At 51.7% G+C, this 20484-nt stretch overlaps 1 protein-coding gene across 1 annotated transcript in view; it reads right to left on the bottom strand.

The window, feature by feature from the left end:
* The window catches only part of CLCN1 (chloride voltage-gated channel 1), a gene marked incomplete at its 5' end in the record, with an annotated part of 596613 nt that overhangs the window by 73923 nt on the left and 502206 nt on the right, over positions 1-20484 (bottom strand). Inside the window, 2 exons of the mRNA XM_086928421.1 lie at positions 10402-10495; positions 19903-20153. Coding sequence (XP_086784547.1) covers positions 10402-10495; positions 19903-20153 — 345 coding nt within the window. The remainder of the gene's footprint in view (positions 1-10401; positions 10496-19902; positions 20154-20484) is intronic.

The raw sequence follows: 20484 nt of genomic DNA, 5'->3' as shown, positions 1-20484 counted from the left end.
CTCACCCCACGACGAAATCACAATGACAACTAAAGAAAGCGGATCAACCGAGAAATTCCAAATGGAGAAACTAGAGGAGTACAGCCATCGTGAACTAAAACAATTCTGCATCGAACTGGGTATCGCTACCACCGGACTAAGCACCAAAGACGATTTCAAGCATGCCCTAGAATCTTGGGCAGAGACCGGGGCTGCCGGAACCCCCGATCAAAGCACCGCAGAAAAAACCACCACGGCCCCTGAAGGGCAAAGAACGGGTCTCTCGCAAGACGGGATCCAGGAAAGAGAAAGAACCCGACTACACGAGCTGGAAATGGCCCGACTCAAGATGGACATTGAACTCAAGCTGGCCGAACAAAAAATCAACTTAGAGCACCTGCGTCTCCGAGAAGAAAGAGAGGAGAAACAGAGACAAAGGGAGCTCGAGGAAAAGAAACTGGCGTACGAACACGAACGAAACCTAGCCGAGATCAACCTGCGCAAGCAGAATAAAGAAGCAGGGGTGCCCGAGCGACCCCACACCTCAGGGACCACAGACAAAAAGGTACACATCCCCAAGGATGTTGTCCGAGAATATTTCCGAGAGGACGACATCCAGCAATGGTTTAAGGCCTATGAAATCGCTATGACTGCACACCGGATCGATAGAAGCGATTGGGGAGCCGGTCTATGGGGGAGATTCCTCAATGAGGGCCGCGATACCCTGCTACAACTCCCGGACCACCAGATGACCTCATATGACCATATGAAAGCGGCCCTCCTCACCCGCTATGGCCTCACACCCGAGATGTACCGTCAGAGGTTCCGAGACTGCACCCGCATCCCGGGTACAACTTGGGTGGACTACGTAACCTACTTTAGCCGAGCCTTCGAGGGCTGGATCAGAGGAAGCAACGTCACAACCTACGAACAACTGTTCAATCTGATGGTATGGGAGCATCTGTCGAACAATTGCTTCATTGAACTCCGCCAGCACCTCCTCGACAGCAAGTTAACAGATCCCCGGCAGCTCGCAGCGGAAGCTGACCGGTGGGAGATCACCAGAGTGGGCCGGAATGGGTTCTACGAACAGAACCGGAACAACAATGGTCAGCACCGACCCAGAGGAGGAGGAGGGGGCCAAGGACGAGGAAGAGACAACGCTCCGGCCGCCCCCGCAACCAGCACCACCCCCCCGGCCAACCGGGGCAGCACCCCGGCGCGACCGGGGTACAGAGCCAATGTCACGTGTCACCGATGCCAACGAGTCGGCCACTACGCAAACGACCCAAACTGCCCGCAGTACCAGAGCCCAAGGCCCCGCCAAGTGGCCGCCGCGGCCCTAGGAGAAGAACAGATCTCCGAGGAGCAGGAAGAATACGAACAAGAGCATCAGGAGTGGGAGCCAGCCGCCATGGCTCTAGCATGCTTAGGGGGAAAAGACATGGTCCCGCGGGTCCCCCTACCCGCTAACACCCAGAAGTACAGCCAATGGGTGAGCATCAATGGGCGCCGGGCCGAACCCCTTCGTGACACCGGGGCCAGTGTAACAGCCGTCCGCTGTCACCTGGTGGCCCCAGAACAGTATCTACCGAACATTCTTTGCCCTGTACGATCAGCCGATAACTCGGAAAGTTTGTGTCGGATGGCCTGCGTCCCTTTCGAATGGGGAGGGGTCTCCGGCATGTTGAAAGTAACGGTCCGAGACGACGCCCCCGTAGACTGCCTCCTTGGAAATGACCTTGAAAGCTCTCCGTGGGCAGCCGTGGAGCGAAGAGAACACCTGGGGATGTTAGGCGTCCCAAACTGGGCGTGCGTCACCACCCGGTCCAGGGCCGCCCGTGCCAACCACCGCCCAGAAGAACCCGAATGGCCGGCGCCACCGCCTCCGGTCGCCCCAGCCGAAACCACCGACCATGACATCCCCCCCGAACCAGCTCAACCCTCCGACCTCGCTAACCTCGACCAGTGGCCTCAAGAGGGAGGGCCCACGCAAGAACAATTTCGCCAAGAACAGAAGACCTGTCCCTCCCTCGAGGGACTCCGCCAGCAAGCGCTCGCCCAAAGCGCAGGGGATACCTCCGGAACTCATTGGGTCTACTGGGACAATGATCTGCTGTACAGCGAGCAAAGAATCGCCGAGCTGGGGGCCAACAGAGTATTAGTGGTGCCCCTGCGTTTTAGAGACTTTCTGCTAAACCTGGCCCACGATGTCCCCCTGGCAGGGCACCTGGGACAGGATAAAACCTACAGTCGCCTAGTGACCCACTTCTTCTGGCCCAAAATGAGGAACGATGTGCACCAGCATTGCCGATCTTGCCCCACGTGCCAAGCCAGTGGAAAGAGCGGCCGCAAACTAAAGGCCCCCTTGCAACCTTTCCCTGTGGTCACTACCCCATTTGAGAGGGTCGGAATAGACATTGTGGGGCCCCTGGACCCGCGCACAAAACAAGGCCATCGATTCATCTTGGTGCTAGTGGACCACGCCACCCGCTACCCTGAGGCTGTCCCGCTGCGGACTGTGACAGCCCCGGTAGTCGGCCGGGCTCTGATGGGGATCTTCTCCCGTGTGGGCTTCCCCCGAGAAGTCGTCAGCGACAGAGGCACGAACTTTATCTCTAAGTACATGAAATCCCTCTGGCAACAGTGCGGGGTCACCTACCGATTCACGACCCCCTATCACCCCCAAGGGAACGGACTTGTTGAGCGGTTCAACCGCACGCTAAAGGGGATGATCGGGGGGTTGGAAGAGCCCCTCCGTCGCCAGTGGGATGTGCTGCTGCCGTGCCTCCTCTTCGCCTACCGAGAGGTCCCTCAGAAATCCCTAGGCTTCAGCCCATTTGAACTGCTATATGGACACCCAGTGCGGGGGCCGCTCAGCCTAGTCAAAGAGGGCTGGGAGATGCCTCCGTTAAAGAACCCTCCAGATGTCTTCCGGTACCTCCTCACCCTCCGCAACCAGACCCGGCGGTTCAGAGAACTAGCGAAAGCCAACCTAGAGGCCAGTCAAGAGGACATGAAAAAATGGTATGACCAGAATGCCTCATCCATTGAATTCGAACCTGGCCAACAGGTATGGGTGATGTCCCCCACTGAGCCATGCGCTCTACAAGACAAATGGACGGGGCCCTTCAAAGTAATCGAGCGCAAGGGTCCTGCCACCTATCTCATCGACATGGAATCCTCCCGGAACCCTCTCCGGGTCCTCCACGCTAACAGACTAAAGCCCCACTTTGTACGAACAGAGCTCAGCCTCCTGATGGCCACAGACAATGGGGTTGAAGAAGACTCCGAGCCTCTCCCTGACCTCCTACGGACTCAGGAGCAAGACGGCTCCGTGGATGGGGTCCGGCTCTCGGAGACCCTCACCAGAGAACAACGCCAAGAGTGTCAAGCCCTCCTGTCACAGTTCGCCAGCCTGTTCTCCCTCACCCCAGGTGTCACTTCCTGGTGTGTGCACGATGTGGACACCGGGGACAGCCCCCCTATCCGCCACCGGGCCTACCGCGTGCCAGATCGGGTACGGGCCTGCATCCAGGAAGAAGTAGCCAAGATGCTCACGCTCGGGGTCATCGAGCCCTCAGACAGTCCCTGGGCCAGCCCTGTCGTACTGGTCCCCAAAGCAGCTGCCCCCGGCACCACACCAGAACTCCGGTTCTGCGTCGACTACCGGGGCTTGAATGCGGTCACCCGAACAGACGCACATCCCGTCCCCCGGGCAGATGAACTAGTCGACCGAATGGGAGCTGCCCGCTACCTCAGCATCTTCGACCTGACAGCAGGCTATTGGCAGATCGGCCTCACACCCCGAGCGCAAGAACGTTCTGCCTTCTCCACTCCCGATGGCCATTACCATTTCACGGTCATGCCCTTCGGCATGAAGAATGCCCCAGCAACATTCCAACGGCTCGTCAATCAGGTCTTGGCGGGGCTCGAAGGATTCTGCGCCGCCTACCTAGACGACATCGCCGTATACAGCCACCAGTGGACCGAGCACCTCCACCACCTCCGAGCAGTGCTGCAAGCCCTTCAGCGAGCTGGCCTCACGATCAAGGCCAGCAAGTGTCAAATTGGGCAAGGGTCTGTAACCTACCTCGGACACCAGGTGGGAAGCGGCCTAGTGGCCCCTCTACAGCTGAAAATTGCCGCCATCCAGGACTGGCAGCCCCCCATCACCCAAACTGAGGTACGAGCCTTCCTGGGCCTCACGGGCTATTACCGAAGGTTCGTGAAAGACTATGGTACCATAGTGGGGCCCCTCACAGAACTCACGTCAAAGAATCAGCCCAAGAAAGTCAACTGGACCCCAGAGTGCCAAAGTGCATTTGAACAATTGAAGGCCGCCATGTGTTCCGCTCCTGTGCTCCAGGCCCCAGACTACAGCCGGGAGTTCGTCGTCCAGACGGACGCCTCCGACCAGGGCATTGGGGCAGTCCTGTCTCAAGTGAACACCGAAGGCCTTGATCAACCGGTGGCCTTCATCAGCCGGAGACTCCTACCACGGGAGCAACGCTGGAGCACCATAGAGAGGGAAGCCTTCGCTGTGGTATGGGCCCTCAAGAAGCTCCGGCCCTACCTTTTTGGCACCCACTTTCGGGTGCAGACCGACCACCGACCCCTGCAGTGGCTGATGCATATGCGGGGGGAAAACCCCAAGTTGCTACGCTGGTCCATCTCCTTACAAGGTATGGACTTCACAGTCGAACACCGGCCTGGGCCAGATCACGCCAACGCGGATGGCCTGTCCCGGTTTTTCCGCCTCGACGAGGAGAGTCCCCAAGAGGATGGGTAACTCTCCCCGCCTTCAGCTGGGGGGGACGCATGTTGGACAGGCCACACGAAGGGCCGCTCTCCCCCGGCCCAACCAGGCCTGAGTCCAGTCACGCAAGTACCACACACCACCAATGCACGTCCTCCGTCCCCTCAGGGACCCCTGCCCTCGAGCACGTTGACCTCGTGGGTCCGATCCACTGCCGGCCCACGCGCCCAGCCTGGGGCGCCATCTTGGACACTCCGCCACGAGGCCGCCTGGCCCCCGATCGACCTCAACCCTGGGCCTGGCCCGGCCTCAGACATTCCGGCACCACCCTCCACCCAGGAGGTGAGCGGGCTACTTGGCAAGTCAATGGGAGAAAGAGGCGCCGATGGCTCTCCCCCGCCAAGTGCCGCTCGCCCATCGCCTCCCCGGGCGCTGGCTCCACCCCCCTGCTGGGTGTCTGGACTCCCTCATCCCGGACCTCCCGACCTCCAAGTGCGAGGGTCCGGACATCAAAGCACGCCAGCCCTATAACTGGGGCCGCTCCAGAGCAGGAAGGCAGTTGTATCTTGGAGTCGAGAGACGTAAAGAGGAACTCATCCTTGACGGACTACTGGCGCTGCCGTAGCTCTGTCTTGTGCACCATCGTCCTGCCTGTTGGCGCTGCCACAGCCTTCGCAACCTTCAAATCCTTCATCGTCGTCGGGACCTGCTGGCGTGGCCGCGGACCGTTGTAACCATCATCTTCACCGGGACCTGCAGGCTCCGCCGCGGACCGTCGTCTTTCATTCGTCCATCTCGGGACCTGCCTGGCTCCGCCGCGGCCCGATCATCTAGAACGCCGAGCTCGAGGATTGAGAGCTAATTTCCACTCATTGGTAACAAAGACTGTCCCGCTACCCCTTTCCTAAGCCAGAGACTAGAACCGAGGGGACCCCTGAGTCCAGACCTCCTTGTATCATATCAACGTAACCTAAGAATTGCATATAAAGTCTCGTTAACCTTCAATCTTGTGTGGTGTCCGTCTGTGGGGGGGAAGTTACTTGTCTGTACAGTCGTTGGAGACGGCTCTCCCCGGAGACCTCTCCCCGTAGTCTCGGCCGACCCTCCCGGTCCGTCTAACACAGTGAGTGCAGAGTGACAGTGAGTGCAGAGTGACAGTGAGTGCAGAGTGACAGTGCGTGCAGAGTGACAGTGCGTGCAGAGTGCGTGCAGAGTGACAGTAAGTGCAGAGTGCGTGCAGAGTGACAGTGAGTGCACAGTGAGTGCAGAGTGACAGTGAGTGCAGAGTGAGTGCAGTGACAGTGAGTGCAGAGTGACAGTGAGTGCAGAGTGACAGTGAGTGCAGAGTGACAGTGAGTGCAGAGTGACAGTGAGTGCAGAGTGACAGTGAGTGCAGAGTGACAGTGTGTGCAGAGTGACAGTGCGTGCAGAGTGACAGTGAGTGCAGAGTGCGTGCAGAGTGACAGTAAGTGCAGAGTGCGTGCAGAGTGACAGTGAGTGCAGAGTGCGTGCAGAGTGACAGTGCGTGCAGAGTGACAGTGCGTGCAGAGTGACAGTGCGTGCAGAGTGACAGTGCGTGCAGAGTGACAGTGAGTGCAGAGTGACAGTGAGTGCAGAGTGCGTGCAGAAACAGTGAGTACAGAGTGAATTCAGTGACAGTGCGTGCAGAGTGACAGTGCGTGCAGAGTGACAGTAAGTGCAGAGTGACAGTAAGTGCAGAGTGACAGTGAGTGCAGAGTGACAGTGAGTGCAGAGTGACAGTGAGTGCAGAGTGCATGCAGAGTGACAGTGCGTGCAGAGTGACTGCGTGCAGAGTGACAGTGAGTGCAGAGTGACAGTGAGTGCAGAGTGACAGTGAGTGCAGAGTGCGTGCAGAGTGACAGTGAGTGCAGAGTGCGTGCAGAGTGACAGTGAGTGCAGAGTGCGTGCATAGTGACAGTGAGTGCAGAGTGCGTGCATAGTGACAGTGAGTGCAGAGTGAGTGCAGAGTGACAGTGAGTGCAGAATGACAGTGAGTGCAGAGTGACAGTGAGTGCAGAGTGCGTGCAGAGTGACAGTGAGTGCAGGGTGAGTGCAGAGTGAGTGCAGAGTGACAGTGAGTGCAGAGTGACAGTGAGTGCAGAGTGACAGTGAGTGCAGAGTGACAGTGAGTGCAGAGTGACAGTGAGTGCAGAGTGCGTGCAGAAACAGTGAGTGCAGAGTGCATGCAGAGTGACAGTGAGTGCAGGGTGAGTGCAGAGTGAGTGCAGTGACAGTGAGTGCAGTGACAGTGAGTGCAGAGTGACAGTGCGTGCAGAATGACAGTGAGTGCAGAGTGACAGTGAGTGCAGAGTGCGTGCAGAGTGACAGTGCGTGCAGAGTGACAGTGAGTGCAGAGTGACAGTGAGTGCAGAGTGACAGTGAGTGCAGAGTGCGTGCAGAGTGACAGTGCGTGCAGAGTGACAGTGCGTGCAGAGTGACAGTGCGTGCAGAAACAGTGAGTGCAGAGTGCGTGCAGAGTCAGAGTGCAGAGTGACAGTGAGTACAGAGTGAGTGCAGTGACAGTGAGTGCAGAGTGACAGTGAGTGCAGAGTGACAGTGAGTGCAGAGTGACAGTGAGTGCAGAGTGACAGTGCGTGCAGAGTGACAGTGCGTGCAGAGTGACAGTGAGTGCAGAGTGACAGTGAGTGCAGAGTGACAGTGAGTGCAGAGTGACAGTGAGTGCAGAGTGACAGTGAGTGCAGAGTGACAGTGAGTGCAGAGTGACAGTGCGTGCAGAGTGACAGTGAGTGCAGAGTGACAGTGTGTGCAGAGTGCGTGCAGAGTGACAGTGAGTGCAGAGTGACAGTGAGTGCAGAGTGACAGTGCGTGCAGAGTGACAGTGCGTGCAGAGTGACAGTGCGTGCAGAGTGCGTGCAGAGTGCGTGCAGAGTGACAGTGCGTGCAGAGTGACAGTGCGTGCAGAGTGACAGTGCGTGCAGAGTGACAGTGAGTGCTGAGTGACAGTGAGTGCAGAGTGACAGTGAGTGCAGAGTGACAGTGAGTGCAGAGTGACAGTGAGTGCAGAGTGACAGTGAGTGCAGAGTGACAGTGAGTACAGTCACTCAGCACCACCACATTATCACTCAGAACCACCACAGCACAAATATGTTCTCTCAATGTTTCAAGCTTTATTACAAATGTCACAAAAAGATGTTCATATTTCACTTCTGTTCTTGGATTTCGTTACAATAAAATACACTGAACATAATCTTCACAAAAGTTATTTACAAAAGTTTAAGCTATTGCCATTATAAATTACAATCACTTTTATTAAGTATTAAAAAAAATTAAAAGCCATTGTTATTTGTAATATCAATACATCTAAGTCACGTAAATACAAATGTTGCATTACAAATGCTATAGGTGTCACATTTGCGAAAGTTATAACTATTGGCATTGTAAATGACAAAGCTATTAATTTAGCTATTTTCAAAACCAACACATAAATGAACGTTTGGTGAATTTCCATTAAAATATTTGACTTTTTTACTAAGATATTATTATACTTTTTTTATGCAAAGAAAATTTAGATACTGCATAAATAACTTTAATAAAAGATATTTTATATGTAGCTTTTTATGTAAAAACATAACTATAGCATAAAGCAAAAAACAATTGCCATTTACAATGCTAATAGCTCAAACTTAAATAATGCGAGACCTATTGCATTGCAAATGCTTGTTACTTCACCCTGCTGCCCAGGCAAGGGACGCAGTGCCCGCCCCTGCGTGGGGGGCGTGAGGGCCGCCCCCGGGGGACTGGGCGATCAGACACCTCCCTCTGGGCTGCAGCCCCGGACGAAATGAGAAGAAGGGACGCTTTCTTTCTGCCCCCCTGTCCACCCCTCACGCACTCTAACCTGCACTGGCCGTCACTGGGCAGCAAACCCATCCTCACCCCCCTCCCCCACCCCCCAGCTTCATCCCTGCGGCGCAGACTGAGCCCGATGGCGCTGGGCCCTTCCTGAAACCCCAGCTTGGCATCGCAGAATTCTTCCATTTGCTTCGGCGCCGTCAGCAGCCCCAGATGTTCAGGGGGCCTTGGGACAAGGAGGAGAATCCGCTGAGCGTGGCGGGAAGAGACACAGCCCCCCTGGACTTTTCGTGTTTTTTCTTTGACTTAGCCAAAGATTTGGACAGCCGGCCCGCGACAATATGTGACGTGAATCACCTTGTGAGTGGGTAGAAACCCCCCCAGTGGGAACCCCCCCAGACGTGACGTGGGGTCCTGCTGAGCTCCATGGGGAACAGCTGCCCCTCCGTACCCAGGATGTCTTTGGGTTGCTTCAAGGCGCTGTCCCTGCAGGCCTTGCAGTCGCGGACGTGTTTGTTGGCACATTTCTCTCACGGCCCTTTAGATTTCGGGGATGCCATATTTCCTTGCACTCTGTAGCAACCTTGAAATAACTGTCTCGAAAGAGCTGGTGGCGGGTACAAACGGATCGTGTCCGTGAATCACAGAAAGAAAGAACTGACGCCAGTGCGCATGCGTGGCCGCGCCGCCACCTCTGGGGCCGAAGTTGGTGGCACAGCTATTGCTTGAGGTTCACCAGATCAAGTCGGACACCTGGGAGTATCGAGAAGGTGAGGAATCGGCGGATAGAAGTATCGATCAGAAAGTACATCCAGGCCTCTCTCCCTGGACCTCCCAGGGTCCAGTCTTGGTGCAAGTGACTGTGTGAGCACAAAACTGGACACTCAGGACTCTCTCCCTGCCTCCGCTAGATCTCCCAGGATCCGGTCTTTGTCCCTCTGATTGTAAGTACGAGGTTGTACACTCCGGCCTCTCATCCTGCCTCTGTTAGAGCTCTGAGGGTCAAGTCTTGGCCCAGGTGATTGTGAGTCGAAGGCTGTACACCCAGGCCTCTCTCTTCCTACCTCTGCCAGATCTCCCATGTATCAGTCCTCAAACCTGTGTCTATTGCTGTGAAACCAGCCTCTCTCCCTCCCTGCATCTGCTAGATCTCCCAGGGTGTGGACATGACCCCAGTAAGTGTGTGACTGTCAAACACCTCTGGTAGATCTCCCAGAATCCAGTCCTGGACCCCATGACTGTGAGTACAAGTCTGCACAGCCAGGCCTCTCTCCGCCTCTGTAGATGTCCTTAGGCCTGGAGTCTGGTGCTGATGAGCAGAGGCTGTTAGCTCCCAGAAGCCTGGGACGACAGAGCTTCATGAAGTGTCTTCGGGAGCCAAGATGAGAGATTTGTGGAGAAGTGTGGCTCACTGGTTAGAGGAGGCAGACCCTGAAGCAGAGGTCAGACCCGGGACCAGGGTTCAATTCCCGACGCGGCAGGGTCTTGAGCTCAAGTGTCCATGGACTCGATAATTCTCGCTTCGGTGCCTGACCTAATCATGGGTTCACACTCTGCAACTCTGGGCATTAAGCTTGCTTAATCTCCACAACGGCCCCCCGCAGCGGGATGCCTGGCTTTCACCTTGGGGATGCCCTGTAGGGGCTATCTCACAGGGAAAAGCCAGGACGGGTTCCCAAGGCAAGCGCCGAGATGCCCTACGGTAAGTCGAGCGCTATATAAGAACACACATACATACATACATACATACATACATCTCCACTAGAGACAGGCGAGTGCACACCTGGCGTCTGACATTGACCCCCTTCAGGGTCCCTTCCACCCCTTACCTTGGGGGTCCGTGCTCGTCGGCTGCTCCACAGGCTTGAGAGAAATCACGGGGCCGTTGGGTTCATCCGAAAGACGAGGGAGAGTTGTTGGAGCCTATGATGAGAGAGAAATAAAGAGAATTATTTAGACAATAAGAAGCAATAACAACAAAACATTGAGGGCCGTATTGACATCTCGGCGGATGGTTTACTCCACCACAGCGGTGACGGATCAATCCCATTATATCTTATGGGATTGATAATTCAGCAGACGGGCTATCCGGCACCATTGTACCGGAGTAACCCCTCCACCGAGATCTAAATCCAGCGCTTAGATTTAAATCAACAATGCCATATAATTTTGGTCTTAGTCCCTTCGGCCTCAGGGTCGTCTTGTGCCAAATGCCTTGGCCTGCAGCCCTCCTGTTTTGCTGAATTGGTGTTGTTAGCCTTTGGCCTCCGAGCCCTTTACCACTGCTCCCCTGTGCTACAGTGCCTGTGCTCACTTCCTACAACATGGGAACATCAGCTTACACCTGATTAGTCTATTTAATTTACATATAAGTCCCTAGTAAAGTGGTATACCATGCACCCAGGGCCTGTAAATTAAGTGCTACTAGTGGACCGCCAGCGGTACAAAAGGGGGTGGTGATGGAAGGAGCATCTGAACCAATCAAACACTCACACCCAGTCAAAAGATCTGGGTTTAATCCATCACCGTTCTTTAGCCCACTCTGCCACCCCAGTTCAGACATGGATATATGCAAATCAGTTTGACCCTGTGCCTCATGGGAACAGTCCAGCCCGAACTGCCAAGCCATGTCTTCCCTGGACCGGAAACAAGCTTCCTGTAGCATCCTGCTACTAATTAATGACAGACACAGACTGTACTTCACTGAGCCTTTATTCCTTACTTCTGCCTTCAACCTCGTCCCTACACTAACTGCCCTCTATGCGTCTCCTTAGCTCCTCCTGTTCCTGTTCCTCCCTCTAGCTCCACCCCAACCACTAGACTGCATCACTATATTACATCTCCCCCTTTGTTAGCAAAATAAACTTAGCGTCCAACATATTTATAGATCCTTGGTCAGCCACATGGGTCTGCAGGTCGCCCGTTTAAGCTATGGAGACGCATATCCGTTTCCGTGGTGTGACTTTCTATTGCCTTGACAAGAGTCTCCTTGACAACAGGAGTGCATCTTTGAAATTGCAAAATGTCTTGTGTGATCTTCTTGTACTCCGATTTGTGGCGGCTTCCAATAAGCTTTTGGGTTATCCACTCGTCTTCATCTTCTGAGGCGGTGATAATTGCCCCACGTGAGGTGACTGTGACGGGCTCAGCTTGATGTCGGCAGCCTGTCTTCCTTCGTGGCTCTTGTTCGATTGAGGCTCGATCTCCTTCATGAGCGAATGTCGTTCTGGTTCTCTTCCGAGCACCCACGTGTGATTTTGCGTCTCTTTGTCTTGTCCAGTCGAGGGCAACACTGTCCTCCTGTTCAAAGTCATGCATGCCAGACAGTAACGATTCCAAAAAGGGGCAAGTAAGGCAATGTCTGAACGAGTCATCCTCGTTTGGTCCGGGGACTCATTTGCCGCCTCTGGTTGTCTCACCCACTCCCACTCGCGTTTAAGACTGATGAACCCTTTGACTATCTGGGCAGGTGCAGGTTCCTCTCTCATCCGATGATGATCCGTCTCTATCAACACGTCTTGCCTTCCTTGCAGAGTGACTGGATAGTCCTTTCTCATCTGGTGTGTAATGTCCCTTATATCTGTTTTCATTCGGTAGGTCCTTTGGGTCAGCCTCGCTGACCCCATCAGGGGTGACGGTATATTCTTTATGTCGTGATATGCCTGCAGCTGACATGACAGGTTGTCTTGTGAGGTGATTGAGTCTTCAGAGACATTGGTGTGAGATAGGTTGCTCTTGATGGGAAGAATGTCCTTTGGTTTTATGGTGTGTTCGGGTGGTGATGCCATGGCCATTGTCGGGACCATGACTCAATCGACTCACAGGATTGGACAGACATGCTTTCTGAATCAGAGGAGTCTTTTGTCGATTTCCTTTGAGAACGTTCCTTTGAGAGTGTTTTGAATGGTATATTTCTGAAATGGGTAGGCCGTGACGAGTTGCTCTTCAAGTCGGAGTTATCGTTGGGATGTTGATCCAAGTACCTTTCTCGAAGTGTCTTCAGTGTCATTTCATTGGAGAGGTTGTTTGATAACCACGTGCTTGTTTCTTGTGTTTGATCCCAGGGTATTTCATCTTTGCCTGTCTCGCATGATGGTAATGACCTCCTCTCAGTCTCCTCGTTATCTCGGATGTCATGGATGCGTTTGTCTTCCCCTTTTTGGTGTCTGAGTGAATCAGTCTGTCTTATGCGATCTGTTTCTTCTTCCCGCTTGTGTGGTGCACTGACATCTGTGCTACGGGTGTGGTCGTGTACCGAGTTCCAGTGTTGACGTGACTGGTCCAGTCTTCTATAGTTTGCCTTTCTTGCGCCTTTGTTGGGCAGGCTATCATCTGGTCTATTGGTGCGATCTGTCCTACTTGACACTTCATCTGCTTCATAATCGTTTGCACCATGCGTTGAATGACTCCTTGAGGTTGAATAACTCCTTGACGTTGTATCAGTGAAGCTATCACACTCCTGGATCATCCAGGTCCTTTATTTTGTTGACTCAGAGTCTTTCATGTCACTTTGTCTCTCCCGTTGTCTAGACTCTGGTCTGCCTTCACCCTCCCTCTTTCTGGGTTTGCTTGTTTCTTGAGCTTTATTGGTGTCTTTGCGTCTTGCACTCAGGTGCAGTTCGTTAAATATTTCTCTTGCTTTGATCAGCTCTCCAACTTCGGCCTTCCTGATGATTTCCTTTAGTGACCAATGCCCTCGCAGGATCTTGCGCTTTGTGTTAGGACTTGAGCAGCCTTCGATTATCCGGAGCCGAACTGCTTCCTCATTTGTAAAGGTGTTGAAGTGGCAGCATTGTACCAGACTTTGCAACCGGGTGATGAATTTTGGCAATGATTCTCCTGGTTCCTGCCCTGTTGTGTTGAAGGTGATACGATCATGATCTACGTCTGCCTGTCCGTTGAAATAGGCACGTAGCTTCTCTTGAAGTCTTTCATAGGTCTCTGTGTTCCTTTTAGAAAATGTTCTGACTAAGCGTCGGCCCTCATGACCCACCAGCTGGAGGAGTAGTATCAGACATTTTCCATCTCTTCGTTCACCGATTGCGTCAAGAAAATCGTCCAGTGATTCCAGCCACCGGTTCCATTTGGGACCCAAACTCTGACTGTCAGTCTGCGTCACTGGGGGTGGTACTTCAATGCAGGGATTGGACCGGTGGGTTGCTTTTACTACCGCCATGAGGGAGGAAAGTTTTTGTCTACTACCGTCTCAGGATTGTTCACTTTGCTTCCCGTCTTATTTGCTGACCTTCTTCGGCTGAGATCCTGTGTCTAGTCGTCTCCTTTGATTTTTGGGAAGGTTCGCCACTCCTGGGTGACTACTGTATTCTGTCCGCCCTTAGCACAACTGTCTCGGTAGGCTTCAATGAGTTAGGCTTGGATTTCCTGATTTCGAAATGGCCACCACTCAGCTGCTCCATGTGTGACTCGTGGCTCAGCAACTTCCCTCTTTCGTTAGGGTGGCCTGCTAGCTGCAGGTAATTTGAGGCTCTTCCGCGATGATACGTGACGCCATTGACAGTTCGTTCTTGCGTTTCTTTTCGGCCTAGCACAGGTTATCCAGTGGTTTCAATGAGGAAAGAAGGCTTCCTTGATATTCGTTTACTCGTGCTTCTGGATCATTTGATTTCTTAGCTCTTCTTACTGTTGATCATTTATCTTCGCGTGTTGCTAGAAGTTTACTTCAGTACTTGCCTTTGCTCGTGTTTGTTATGTTCAGGATCTGTATTTGCTTGGTGCATTCAGGATTTGCACTTGCTTGTGCTCGCTGACTTAGGGACTTGTATTTGTCCGTGCTTGGTATGTTCGGGTCTGTATTGGCCCGTGCTTGTAGCGTTCTGGATTTGCATTTGCTTGTGTTAGTTTCATTCGAGATTTGTGTGGGCTTGTGCTTGTTTACATCGAGGCTTGCATTTGCTCGGGCTTGTTTGTACTTGAAGCATGTGCTTGCTTGTGCTTGTTTTTAGTGTATCTCTTGCACTTGCCAGTGCTTGTTGTGTTTATTGACACTTTTGTTCCTTTCACTTCATGTTGCTGGTGCTCGTGCTTGTTTATATTCAGTGCGATCTTCGCTTGTTTCTGGTACTTGCTTGGGCTTGGTGCGCTGTAAATCTTGCCTTTGCCAGTGCACGTTGCTAACAGTCACTTTTGTTCATTCCCCTTCTGGTCACTTGTATTAGTGCTTGTTTGTGTTTACCGTTGTCTTTATTTGTATCTTGCATTTGCTTATGCTCGTTTTGTTGCTCTTCTTGCGTTCGCTTATGCTTGTTCTATTGCACTTCTTGCATTTGCTTGTGCTTGTGTACTCGTTTCATCTCTTGGCTTAGCTTGTGCTTGTTTTCTTATTTCCCTTTTGCCTTTACTCGGGTTTGTTCATTTTGCTCTCTTGCAGTCGCTCCTGTTTGTTTACTTTATTGTTGTCTTTACTTGTGCTTGTTTGTCTTTATTGTTGCTTTTGCTCGTGCTTATTTTCTTATTCTATCCCTTGCATCTGCATGTGCTTATTCTGTTTGCTATTGCCAGTGCTTGTTTATTGTTGGTTACTTGCATTTATCAGTGCTTGTTTATTTTGCATGTACCAATGCTTGTTTATTATGTTTGCCAATGCTTGTTTCCTATGTTTGCCAATGCTTGTTTTATTATGTGCGCCAATGCTTGTTGCTTGTCTTTGTCAATGCTCATTTCCAAACTCTGCTTGCCTGACTTAAAGATGGCCGCCCTGGATCCCTGACAGGGGATGGGAGCAAAACTGCCTGACTCTAAGATGGCCACTGTAGTGGAAATCTCGTTTCCGCCGAGATTTAGCTCTTTCTGCTGCTTCCAAGCCTATGTTCACTCACCAGACCGATGGCAGGCAAACAGGACGCTCGTGGAGGCCAGGACCACTGCTCCTCAACGCAGATGAGTCTCCAGACGCTTCTTGGGACACAGGTAGGACCGGGCTGGGCTCCCGTCCTCGGTGTCTTTTTCTCTTCGGTCTTGCGCCGATCCTCTTCGAAGCTGGGGTAGGCACCCAGACTTGAGCGCTTCTCTAGCGCTCACAACGGCCACGCTCACAACGACTTTCCAATCGTAGAGGCTCAGCCAGGGACTCGCTGCCAGAGCTCCTCCCGCTCACGGCCCGCGCTTCACGAACAGACAGCAATGCAGGGCACTATTGTCGCAACGGCGACTCAAACCGATTAGGCTTCCACGCTGGATCCAGATATCGCTCGGGAGGTAGTGCACTTGCACAGCACTACCATCCCATCCTCGTCGCCAGCTGTAGCATCCTGCTACTAATTAATGACGGACACAGACTGTACTTTCACGGAGCCTTTATTCCTTACTTCTGCCTTTGACCTCTTCCCTACACTAACTGCCCTCTCAGCGTCTCCTTAGCTCCTCCTGTTCCTGTTCCTCCCTCTAGCTCCACCCCAACCACTAGACTGCATCACTATATTACACTTCCGAAGACCGGTTTCTGGCATTCCAGACGTCTTCAGCCCGGTTTGCTTGAATCCAGTGGCAAAGTGAGCAAGGGGCTCACGTCTGAGCATACCCTGCCACACTTGTGGCGTCCAAAAGCGGTACAAAAGGGGGTGGTAATGGACTAGTGGGCCGCCAGCACTTCCATTGCCACCCACTTCTGTCGCCTCTTAAACACGTCTCAGGTCCGCCATTTGCAGCATGTTGCTCAGTACTCATCCATTGAGACGCCTCTCTGAGCAGCGCCAGCTCTCGAGAAGCCTCGGATCTTCAATGATCGTGGCATGGAGAGAGCCCGCTGCCCATTGAGGTGTTTGTGAGTCTCCAGTCATGAACTTTGCACATAGTGATCTTTGATTTCAGGAGCGCTGGTTTGCTTAGTTCAATGGAAACAAAACAAGACTACAGAACTCAGACTGCATTAGGCTTTCATACAAAACTTCAGAGTTAGAAACAGTGTACCTGGGTTGAGGTGGTCACTGCATCTGCAAGTGCCTGTGCGGATGTGGGTCAAACAGCAAACGCACTGGAGCACGGTCTGACCTGAGACGCCGGTAACTGAAGGCCGGGCATAGGCAGGGCCGGCCTCCACATTAAGCATCAGAAACACTGTGTCATTTAGAGATTCACGTACCGTGGGTAACTGGACATCCCTCATTTTTCAGAAATATGCCATAAACCCGGTTAAGTGTAAATTGAGCTTCTGCCGCCATGACCGTAAGTAAGTAAGTAAGTAAGTTTATTATGCATAGTTAATTAAAACCAGTGCAAAGCGTATTACAAACAGTAAACATAAAATAAAAAGTAAAAAATAGACATTAAAAAATCATTAAGATTTGTGCATTATTATCGTCGTTAAAAAGCATACACAGAAAAACCCAGTCTGATTAGCAAGGAGCAATTGTCTTTAAGGCGGGGCAGCGTATTCCTGTGAGGCCTGTGGGCCGCCTACATGTTGTCTGTGTCAATGTTCGGAAGTTTTTTGTTTTGACAATTTTTGTTCGATCATTGCAAGGAACTTAACGTATCTGCAATTCAGTTTCGTGTTCGAAGGGTTCAGGCAGGCGAGAACCGCTTGCCTTCTTGTGCGAGTTCCTAGCTGCTTAAGCTGGGCCTTTAAGAGCTGTTGACGGGCTGGCCGTAGTTCTTCGCAAAGGCAGGTCAGATGAAGTATATCGCCCTTGTCTGTTTTGCAAAACGGACAAACTTCGTGGCCATTTCTCCTGAGCCATGGTGGAAGATACTCTCCGCTGGGCAGAACCCCTAGTCTATGTTTCAAGAACTTCAGTTTTATTGTCTTAGGATAACCCTGGCTGAAGTAAGGTTGTGGTGTCAGCGTTTTATAAGAGTTTAATGACATCCAGGCATGGTTTCTTTTGGCGAATGTGGCCTTGTCCTCTAGTAAGTATAGTGTTTTAACCCTTTTCCAGACTCGTTTTTTAAATGAGCTGTGCCCGAGTTGCATGTCCCAAATCACAGTTAGATTAGTGGCCACCAGAGCAGTCTTCAGGTAGGATCTTGCCTGAGATGTATCCCTGTTTTGGATGTCTTGCCATAGCAGCGAGTTTAGAGTGTTGGTGGGGGCCGAGCGGAGTTTGTGGCAGCAGTTGATGTATGCTCCCTGTCTGGCAAGGGCTTGCTTTTGCAATCCAAATTCCAGCCTAAGTTGGGCCGGCGATGTGTAGGACGGAAGGGAAAACATTGTTCTATAGGCTTTTGTCTGGATTGTGTCCAGGTTCTTGGAGTCTCTCCCACGCAGCGCCTCGCTGCCATAGCAGATAGAGGGGAGTACCTTGGCCTGGATAACTCTCAGATAGGGGGTTAGAATTAGCCCCATCAGTTGATTGGCTATATTTTTTAGTGTGATGGCGATGCACGCCCCTCTCCTTTTTGCTTCCTGCTTTTGTTGTGCAAAGGTGCCATCTCTGTCGAAGAGAACTCCCAGGTATTTATAAACAAGTGCCGACTCTATTTTTTGACCGCCTAATGCCCATGTCTTCTGAGACTTCTTCTTGGTGTTGATCGACATGGTGCGTGTCTTGCTCAGATTTATTTTAAGCTTGTTTTCCGTGGTATAGCTGTGCATTTGGATCAGAAGCTGCTGGAGGCCGATGTAGGTGTGGCTAAGTAGCACGACGTCGTCCGCATACAGCAGGTTGCTCAAAGTTTTCCCCCCCAGCCTCGGGGAGTCGGAGTTGCATATGTTGAGTGTGTCTGATAAGTCTGCCATAAACAGAGATATTACAGGAAATGCTGTTTTATGTTATTATCTAAAGTCAGGGGCATATTTACAAGGCCCTATCGCCACCACAGCATCACTTTTAGTGACATTCCTATGATGATATCGGCTTCGCCTTATTTACAAGGCAGTGTTAAGTCGCTGGACGTGGCTTAGCGCCGCCTTGTAAACAAGGCCCCCTTTCACGCTACACTTAGTGTGAAAGGGGCGTGCAGTGGGCGTTGCGCTGGGCGTTACACCACAACACCCATTGATTTTCGCGCTGCCCCCTATTTACAAGGGCGGCGTAAATAGGAGTCCAGGAAAAACCTGGTCTTAAACAGGCGAAATGAGGAGAAAGGCTTTATTTCTCCTTGTTTTGCTGTTTCCATGTGTGCTACCTTGTGCAGCACACATGGAAACAGCAAATTGCCATTGATTGTTTATGTGCAGGAAAATATCCCTTCCTGCACATAAACAATAACAAAAAATGACGTTTTGCAACTTCTATGTCAGCTGCATTAAGCCATGAATGGTTTCCCCCAAAGCAGAGCAAGGGTAAGCACAAAGAGATGATGGACCGAGCGCTGAAACTTATCAGACACTCACCCCCAGTCACAGATCTGGGTTGAATCCATCACCGTTCTTTAGCTCACTGCATCACCCCAGTTCAGACATGGCCATATGCAAATCAGTCTGACCCTGTGCCTCATGGGAACTGTCCAGCCTGAACTGCCAAGCCATGCCTTCCCTGGATGGGAAACAAGCATCCTGGGACCGGTTTCGGGTTCATAATCCCCATCAGCCAGGCTATCTTGACTCCAGTGGCCAAGTGAGCAAGGAACTCACGTCTGAGCATACCCTGCCAACTTATGGTAAACAAAGCGATACAAAAGGGGATGATAGACGGAGTGTTTGAGCAAATCAAACACTCACCCCCAGTCACCTGATCTGGGTTTAATCCATCACCATTCTTTAGCTCACTCCACCATCCTAGTTCAGACATGGCCATATGCAAATCAGTCTGAAAAGAACTGCTACATTTCCATAGTTCAAGAGTTTGTGGAACACAACGTTTCATTTACATGCGCACACATTGCAGTTCCTATCACAAAAAATAAGTTTTAGATTTTATGTGTATTCTTTAAAATGTATCTTAAAAATTGGTTGGTTTTAGAATGGCTTGTAGGTTCCAAGAAGGATTTGATACTTCCGTAACTTTAATGTTGTATTGCACTGCTGAAAGCTCCCCGAAGACCTATATAGTGAAAGAGCACTAAAGTATACACACGACAAACCGCTGAAGCAGTACAGGGGTCTCGCTACTAACCCCACTTCGAATGGAACGTTACATTCTACCTTTTCTTATTATGATAATGACTCTTTTCTTTTTTATCATCTCTGCTTTCTTTCGGATCTCTCTTTCTATCTTTATTCAGACTCTTTCTTCCGCCTCTCTTGCATTTGCTCTCTCATCTTAACCTCTCACTGTCTTGTTCTCAACCCACCCCTCTCTCTCTTGCCTCCCTCTTCTATCTTTCTCGCTCCAGCCCTAGCGCCCGCTCTCTCTTTTTGTTGATTTCTCTTTCTCACACACTCTCTTTTTCTCTGTGTCTCGTTCCTAGTCTCCTACCTCGCCCTGACTTACCTCACTCTTCACAGTGCCATTGTCGTCCGCTGCTACATCCTCATCCACGAAGGCGAAAGACTCACGCTTGGTCTTTGGTGAAGCTGACCCTTGACGTCTTCTAGGAGGCCTCCGCTGACCGTCATAGGGTGCCTCTTGTAGCTTCTCCTGCATGTCCCTGGTCAGCATGAGGCGGCGCTCAGGACAGAGGTGTCGATCCAGCAGACCCAGGACCTCTGTCCTTTCTATGGACCCGAGGAGGATCATGGACTCTGAGAAAAGACAGGAGAGGAAGGTCAGTAGATGATCATAGAGAGTGGGGAAAGACAGAAGAGTAAGGTTAGTAAATAGAGGATCATAGAGTCTGGGGAAAGACAGAAGAGTACGGTTAGTAGATAGAGGGTCATAGAGTCTGGGGAAGGACAGAACAGTAAGGTTAGTAGATAGAGGATCATAGAGTCTAGGGAAAGACAGAAGAGTACGGTTAATAGATAGAGGATCATAGAGTCTGGGGAAAGACAGAAGAGTAAGGTTAGTAAATAGAGGATCATAGAGTCTGGGGAAAGACAGAAGAGTACGGTTAGTAGATAGAGGATCATAGAG

This window comes from Lissotriton vulgaris, chromosome 7 (assembly GCF_964263255.1).
Source record: "Lissotriton vulgaris chromosome 7, aLisVul1.2, whole genome shotgun sequence".
NCBI lineage: Eukaryota > Metazoa > Chordata > Amphibia > Caudata > Salamandridae > Lissotriton > Lissotriton vulgaris.
The sequence above is the reverse complement of the archived record's forward strand: the minus strand, read 5'-3'. Positions and strand labels throughout refer to the sequence as shown.